The sequence below is a fragment of the Mercenaria mercenaria genome, chromosome 13, assembly GCF_021730395.1.
Source record: "Mercenaria mercenaria strain notata chromosome 13, MADL_Memer_1, whole genome shotgun sequence".
In the NCBI taxonomy this organism is placed as follows: Eukaryota; Metazoa; Mollusca; class Bivalvia; order Venerida; family Veneridae; genus Mercenaria; species Mercenaria mercenaria.
Genome location: NC_069373.1, coordinates 77,584,179 through 77,593,233, shown reverse-complemented (window position 1 = coordinate 77,593,233; position 9,055 = coordinate 77,584,179). Strand labels below are relative to the sequence as shown.

At 36.1% G+C, this 9,055-nt stretch overlaps 1 protein-coding gene across 2 annotated transcripts in view; it reads left to right on the top strand.

The window, feature by feature from the left end:
* Positions 1 to 4,072: 4,072 nt before the first annotated feature.
* Positions 4,073 to 9,055, top strand: part of LOC123529119 (F-box only protein 7-like) — a 25,638-nt gene continuing 20,655 nt past the window's right edge. The window contains exon 1 of one of the 2 annotated variants that reach the window (XM_053522390.1): positions 4,073 to 4,248. In XM_053522390.1, coding sequence (XP_053378365.1) covers positions 4,121 to 4,248 — 128 coding nt within the window. In that variant the 5' untranslated portion in view covers positions 4,073 to 4,120. The remainder of the gene's footprint in view (positions 4,249 to 9,055) is intronic. The other variant, XM_045309333.2, reaches the window with a different exon arrangement.

The following is a 9,055-nucleotide window of genomic DNA, read 5'->3' as shown; positions in this document are numbered from 1 at the left end:
GACATTGCGGAATGATACTAAATTCTCTTGGGGTAATGATTACATTTTATTCGGATTTTATCATAGACTCCTTGTGTAAAATCTCAAACTTTAAACTAAAATAAAACCATTAAATCCATAAAATAATTCGATGAAACTTCGAAGATTTGTAGTTTGTAGCATGACCTGAGGCATGTGCAGTCAAAATCTAATTTGACTTCTGAAATAGTGTGATATTTACTTCTAAAGTCACTATATGTTCATTGTAAAAGTACCTCGTTTTACCCAAGTGGAAACTGACAGGTACTTGAAAATGCCGCGCTCTGATTGTTCAGTTAAAACTCCTATGTCATTATTAAGTTATGAATTGTGATCGCTCATCATCCGGCGTCCGTCCATCCGTCGTACGTTCGGCGTCCGCCCACACTTTCCTTTAAACAACATCTCCTCTTAAACCACCAGGCAAATTTTGATGAAACTTCACAGGGATGTTCCTTGGATGATCTTCTTTAAAAAAATTGTTTAAAGAATTTAATTCCGTACAAAATTCTGATTGCCATGGCAACCGAAAGGAAAAACTTTAACATCTTCTTGTCCAAAACCATGTCCCAGGGCTTTGATATCTGGTATGTAGCATCATCTAGTGGTCCTCTACCAAGATTTTTCAAATTATCCCACTAGGGTCAAATATAGCCCCGCCCTGGGGGTCATATGGTTTATATAGACTTATATAGGGAGAAGCTTTGACATCTTCTTGCCCAAAACGATAGGGCCTAGGGCTTTGATATTTGGTATGTAGCATCATCTAGTGGTCCTCTACCAAGATTGTTCGAATTATCCCACCTAGGGTAAAATATGGCCCCGCCATTGGGGCCACATATTTTATAGAGACTTGTATAAGGAAAACTTTGATTTTTTTTTTGGTACAAAACCACATGGCCTAGAGCTTTGATATTTGGTGTGTAGCTTGTGAAGTAGTCCTTTACCAAGATTGATAAAATATCCCCTGGGGTTAAAATGGCCCCAACGCGGGGGGATGGGGGCACATGGCTTAAATAGACTTGTATAAGGAAAAACATTTTTTTTTGTCTCAAACCATAAGGCCTAGAGCTTAGATATTTAGTATGTGGCATGCTCTAGCTAGTGGTTCTCTATGAAAATTGTTCAAATCATTACCTGGGGTCAATATATGCCACGCCCGAGGGGTCCCTTGTTTAACATTATATAGGGAAAATTTATTATCAACATGTGGAGTTGTGTACCCACACACGGTCACCTTCAAAGACCTTGTCAATCCCCCCTCCCCCTTCCTAACCCCAGCCCCACCCCCACCCCAAAGATTGTCCTATTCGAGTTCCTTTTTTCAGGAGATTTATGAGTAAAAGCATCACGGAGACTAAAAAAAGCGTTGCCACTAATTTCTAACAGTAGAGGGTTCAAGCATCAAGCCTGCACTGCGCTTTACTATTTTTGTGCCCCCTCCCCACCCAATGGGTGGTGGGAGCATATAGATTTGGTCTTGTCCGTGCGTCCGTCCGTCCGTCCGTCCGTCTGAAGTTCGTGACACGCCTAGCTCAAAAAGTATTTGATATAAATTGATGAAACCTTGCATGAGTCTTTATCATGATATAAACTTGCACATTTCCTATTTTACGTCTGGCTCTACCCCCTATTTCCAGAGTTATGGCCCCTGAAATAGTACAAAATGCACATTTTCACCTTGTGACACGCCTAGCTCAAAAGTATTTGATTTAGATTCATGAAACCTTGCATGAGTCTTAATCATGATATGAACTTGGGCACCTCCTATTTTTCATCTGGCTCCGCCCCCTGTTTCCAGAGTAATGGCCCCGGAAATAGTCAAAAATACACATTTTCACCTTATGACGCGCCTAGCTCAAAAAGTATTTAATACAAATAGATTAAACCTTGCATGAGTCTTTATCATGGTATGAACTTGCGCATCTCTTATTTTCCATCTGGCTCCGCCCCCTATTTCCAAAGTTATGGCCCCTGAAATAGTCAAAAATGCACATTTTCATCTTGTGACACTCCTAACTCAAAAAAAAAATCATTTAAATTCATTAAACCTTGCATGAGTCTTTATCATGATATAAACTTGCGCACTTCCTATTTTTTGACTGCCTCCGCCCCCTATTTCCAGAGTTATTTTCACCTTACGACGCGCCTAGCTCAAAAAGTATTTAATATAAATTGATTAAACCTTGCATGAGTCTTTATTATGATATGAACTTGCGCATCTCTGATTTTCTAACTGGCTCGCCCCCTATTTCCAGAGTTATGGCCCCTGAAATAGTCAAAAATGCACATTTTCACCTTGTGACGCACCTAGCTCAAAACGTATATGATAAAAATGGATGAAAACTTGCGTGAGTCTTTATCATTTTCACCTAATAATGTGCCTAGCTCAAAAAGTTTTTGATGTAAATTCATGAAACCTTGCTTGAGTCTTTATCCTGATGTGACCTTGCACACTTGGCATTCTTCTTGGGAATCTTAGCGCTTATTACAGAGTTATGGCCCTTAAAATAGCCAAAATGGTGGATTTTTTTATTGTGATGTTCATAGCTCAAAAAGTATATGGCCTAGAATAATGAATCCTTTTCATAAGATGTTTGTTGAGGCTATGCCCCTTAAAGACTGCAAACATTTTAATTATTGCCCCTTATTTGTGACAGTGGGGATACACCCTGTGTCCTGCAGACACATTCTAGTTGCATTCTATCTTCTTTTAATACATTTCTGACAGTTTGGTTTCAGTGAGCATTATGGTATGTTTTTCGTAGTTTATAAATTACTTTCCCAAAGTATACTGGTAGCCGGGCGTAAGACCAAGTTTAAGGTCTGGGAGTGTTTCAAGGCTTATGGTGGTACTTTTTATGGTTTAATTTTGAATATTTCGGCCTGGATTATTACAGTACTTTCATAGCTTTGGGCATTTATATAATCATCCTTTGGATATGGTGCCTGCCTTTTTTCTTTTGACATTTTCTGTGATATGCATATTCCATAACCTTGGGTCTTGTTAGTTTTGTTCTGCACATTTTTTTTTTCTACTTTAGAGTTATACCATGATTTGAAGTGGGGACCATGCATATGCCTCTTTACTTTGCACTACAGTGTGTCATTGAAGGTTCCAAAGAAAGTGTGCTAAGTAAAAATGTAATTGTTGAGTTTCTACTCAACCCTAGGCTAGAGGACGTAGACGGTAGCATGCATATCCTATGCCGTCCATAAACAGGCTGAATCAAACCGAACCTGCAAAATTTTTATTTTTGTCCTGTTCGGCGACCTGCTGTTTCTTTAAAAAATGGAAGATCTGTGTAAATCCCAATTTCCCAACGCTCGGGACACCTTTGATAAAAAACCTCGCTAACGCTCTGTTTTCTTTCCACACTGTCCCTCGGGTAGGGAAAATTCCGTCGAACACAGGCAGGCATGTAAAATCATTATATTCTCCACGATCTTTTCTTAGCGTGATAGGTAAGAAGTATTATCTAACATATCTGCCTGTGTATATATAAGTATCTAACATATCTGCCTGTGTAAGACAGCTTTGTAAGACAGCTGTTTTCCCAAACCCTGGGACAGCTTGGATAAAAAAAAACTCGCTAACGCTCGGTTTTTCATTCCACACTATTCTTCGGTTAGGGAAAACCCCGTCTTACACAGGCAGACATGTAAGATCCTTAATTATAGCCAGGGTACGTTTTACACCTGCACATCTACATGTTGCCAAAAAAATGAGATCAAGACCTGTTTTTTGTTGTTGTTTTTTTGTGTTTTGTTTTTTTGTTGTTGTTGTTTTTTTTTTTTTTTTAAGAAAAAAAAAAATAGTATCGATGGTACTTTGTGTAACCCGTCGTTCATTATATGCCAAAGCCATGTGATCATCATTCGACTGTACGCGAATGTTGGTTCTGTACGAGTCCTTGATTTGGTAAATTTACTAAATCTTGAAAATCCTTTATAACCATGAATTATAAATTTTCATTTAATTTGCCACATATATTTGTGAGCATGCCGAAAATAGGCCTACTGCACATGAAAATATAAAATCTACCTTTCCGCGACTTTTCGTTTCGTTTCTGGATTTGGTTAGCTTTAATGAAAAGCAAAAATGAAACTGCGTTTGCGTTTAGACAAATGCAGTCAAGTCATTGAAATTAGTGATGAAATCTCAGAAAACTTGACAGTGGCTGACTTATCAGAGAGAGCACTGAATAGTTTTCAGGATTATTTATTTGGGTATGCGGTTTGTTTTGCCTTAACACCTCGATTTCGGACAACTAAATTCGGATATAAAGACTTTATCAGCCCTTACCGTGCAAAATTTCTGTAATGAAATTGACCATCTTTCAATTTGGACCATTAACTGTTAGGCGGGGTACATATCAAAAAGGTACTGACTGAATAGCGAACTGTGCCATCTAAAATTTGGGTGTCAGCTCTTTCACTCCCAAGTCTTTTCACTCCCAGGTCTTTTCACTCCCAAGTCTTTTCCTCCCCTGACTATTCACTCCCATTTTCTTTAAAGAGGTGACTTTTCACTCCCATTTTTATTTTGTTCTCTAGAAATTATATTTTAATTATTTGGAGGTCAATAAAAATTAATGATTTTGAAATGTTTTATGTACTTTTTTTTGTAATGCAGATTATATATCTATATCTATCTATAAATACTGCATGACACCCTTGCGAGTATTTTATGCAGGTGCGCGTCAGTGCATAAGAGTTTTGTATATACTGAGTATTGTAAAAATTTGTAGGATTATTTTTTTCTGAGAGGGGTAAAGATAATCCAAAATATAATTTGGAAATATCAATGAAGGTTTTTATTTTTTTATATATATACCGTATAACTCCGTATTAACGCCCCCCTCTAATTAACGCCCCCCCCACGTTTTTTGGGGAAAATAAAAAAATCTTACCTTCAAAAATTGGTCCTAGATCCAACACAATAATATCCAGATAATAACAATTCCATAACAATACAAATGAATTTCAAAAAAAAAAAACACACTTTATTAACACAAACTTTTAAACACGTCAACAGGCATGGCACAAATAAATCTACTGTGTGTATTAAAGTACTGAATATGCCACGCTATAAACGCTACAGTTTTGATCGAATTTAACTCGGATGATGTCACCTGAGCGCGCGACTTTACACAGATTCCCAGTACGATTACGTATCGGGTTATGTCAGTGCATGAATTTGGATGAACAGGGGGGCGTTTATACGAGTTACTGACATTGTTCGGATCAAATTTTTCGTAAAATGCATCGCCCCCGGGGGCGTTTAAACGGGGTTATACGGTATTATTGAGTGTGTGATTATTAATAAGTTCTGAAAATGCAAGTTTAATTATTAATATTCTGAAAATGCAAGTTTAGTTTGTTTTGAGTATTTTCAGTATAAAGAGGATATTGAAAAAGAGAGAGTATATTAAGAAAATACCTATTTAATAAAACTTTACTGTGATGGCCTAATTATGCAGTTTAAACTGCTGAGAACTTTTGGGTTTGCATTTATTGAATGGACTAATAGAAACTATAAACAGAGACTAAAAATGTAACTGGAAAACATTCTAACAAAATTCATACTTCACTGTATCAAAAGAAAAAAGAAAAAAAAGAAAACTTTTGATTTTTATGTGTATATTTTTTTAATCCTTTGGTCAAAATTTTCATAAGTCATTATAGCATTGTGCATGATAAATTTTTAAATTGTAATAACATTACCTTATACCTTGTGAAATAATTTGTGAAACATCTTTGACATTCCGTATACTTAAAAGCTACCACTTATCTCATCACCATGAGATGTAACCTCCTTGATTAGTTGTATATTAACAAAGTCATCAATTATCACTTGTGTTTGTTTAACACTCCTTGATTGAAAGTTGCTACCCTAATCATCACCTTTCAGATCAATGTCATATAGAATATGTATGTCACGTGATGTAAAGCGGCAAGACATGTCTAGTTTCTCTCCTGGATTTTTTCTAAATTTCTTGGATTTTAGTTTGTGTTTTTGGACTAAGATATCAGAAAAGTGTTCTATAAGGATTTACATCCATGTCAGAAGGTGAGAAATTGTCTAAAAGTCAGTTAAAAAAACGCAGGAGAGCTGAAAAGAGAAAAGCTAGTGGGTCGCCCGAGCTGACAAATAGCGGCCATTACACACCTGATACCTTGAAATCACCAGGCGGAACAGTGTCGAACTTTTTTATGAGCATTCAGGATTATGTACATTCAGTAATGCAGTCGCCAGTGAATATGAATATGAATGGACAATATGCACCAGTCATGCAAGGAATGCATAGTATTCAGTCACCCCAGAATGTTTTCCCCATGCAAAGTGCTTCGGTACCTCCAGGATGGGCACTATCACTCATAGAGGACGTTAAGCAAATAAAAAGTGCATTACCAAAAATCGACGAAATTGAGCAAACTGTAAAATCAATAAAACGCAAGATGTCTGAGCTAGAGCTAAAGGTTACGAACCTAGAGACAAAAAGTACCGATGCCGAAAAATCACTCACATTCATAAATGACGAATACGAGAAACAGAAAGTTGCTCTAAACAACTCGAAGAAAAAAGTTGATAAACTAGAATCAATGTGCTCGAAACTGAGCACAAGCGTTCGTGATCACGACAAAGTAGAGGATAAGATGCAGGAGAAGTTGCTTGACCTTGAGTCAAGGTCAATGAGAGAGAACCTCATTTTCTACGGCCTCGGTGAACCAGACAAACCTAAAACAGGCGAAACACCCGAACCGGACAATTGCGAGGCTCTAGTCAGAGATCTGATTAAAGAAACGCTAGATATTGACCATACAGAAATGATATTTGATAGAGTGCACAGACTGGGAGGCGCGCGCGCCAAGACCAATCGTGGTCAAATTTCAAAATTACACCGATCGCGAAAAGGTGAGGCTTAAATCGTATGATGACGACAAAAAGCAGAAACTAAAGGATAAAAAGCAGGGTGTTGGCATCCAATCTCCACAAATATACAGAGATGCAAGAAAAGCTTTCACTGACTATATCAAGAGTGAAAATATAGATGGGAGTACTACACGTATAGTAGGAACTAAATTATACGTTAATCATAAAATCAGCAAAAAGTTTACCAGCGGGCAAATAGTGGATTATACCGAAAGTTAGGAAAGTCGAGAGAAGGATATTAATATACTTTCTTGGAATATTCATGATCTAGCGCGGAAAGTAAGTGATGCAGACTTCATTAACATTATCCAGAACTATGATCTTATATTCCTCACGGAATCTTGGTTATCACAAAATGTGAATTTAAATCTTGATATTATTGGTTACGACTGTGTTCATATTTTTGGAAATAAAACCCGCAATACTCGTAAAGGCAGATACAGCAGGGGTATTACTATATATTACAAACACTTTCTCCATAAATACATAAATGTGATAGAAAAACAGCAAAACGGTATAGTTTGGTTAGAACTTTCAAAAAATCTGTTTCACTTCAATGAAAATGTTTATCTATGTTGTACTTATATACCTCCATGTAATTCCACAGTTATTGATACTCATAACTTCGATTTCTTTGAAGAAATAGAGTCCGGCATTGAACGATATAAAACAAAAGGAAAATGTTTCATTTTTGGCGACTTAAATAGTCGTACATCGAATTTAACAGAAATATTGGAATTTGATGAATTTATTGATCATGACCCATATCTGTCAAATCTGTCAAACTATGTAAACATACCTACTCGGTTTTCCCGAGATAATGTTATTGATAATCCAGGTAAACGCCTGATTGAATTTTGTCGGTCTACCTCGTACATTATCGGCAACTCACGCTTACACAATGATCAAGGTATTAGTGAATACACATTTCATTCGCCACTAGGTTCTTCCGTTGTTGACTATCTTTTGTTACATGTTGATGATTTTGACTGTATTTCTGAATTTAATATAATTCCCCCAAACGAGTTTTCTGATCATAGCGGAATTCATTTTAGCATTCCGGTCAGGAAACAAAATCATTTATGTAATGAGGTAATTGAGGAAACTTTCTTAAAATTTGATGAAACAAAAGTGTTACAGTTTCATGAAAATATAGCCTTAAAGAGAGATGACATAACTAATCTTACTCAAAAAGTTAACCAAAATGAAGATATAAATGTTATTGTACAATCCTTTATCGATATTCTTAGCGGATGCTCGCATGCTGTGTTTGGTAAAACGCGAGTCACAGGCAATAACTGTACCAATAAACGTTTAAGTCAGAAACCATGGTTTAATACCGAATGTTACGTAGCCAGGGCCCAATTCAAAAAAGCTAGAAATGCCTTTGTTAAAAATAAAAATAATGACCAGTTACGTAAGGAGTATATAAATGCGAAAAATAATTATAATAAAATAAAACGAATTCAAAAGAAAAAATATAATTTTCAAGAAAAAAGCAACCTTAATAAGATGAGTAAAACCCAAACTCGTAAATTCTGGAATAAGATCAGACAACAATATGTAAAAAACAGTAAAAGTGCGGAAACGTTAACAACAAATGACTTATACGAACATTTTAGAACTTTGTATAGTACAGATACGATAAATGATAATGCAACGTACGACCAAAATATTATAGATGAAGATCTAGATAGAGAAATAAGCATGTCAGAAATGGAGAAGGCAGTCTTTTCACAAAATAATAATAAAAGCAGTGGAGAAGATACAGTAATAGCAGAAATTTATAAATGTTCATTTCATGAAACTTCTCAGTTTATTCTTACTCTTTTTAACCGAATATTTCTCACAGGTGAATACCCTAAGGCGTGGGGGTCCGGAATTATTGTACCAATACATAAAGGTGGTGACGTGGAAAATGCTAAAAATTATCGTGGCATAACTTTAATAAATGTAATTGCAAAAATTTACTCTCAAGTACTACTAAATCGTCTAACAACATGGTCAATAAAAAATAAAAAAATTATAGACAACCAATACGGATTCCAAAAAGGAAAATCAACGATAGACTGCATCTTTATATTACACTCTATTATAGCA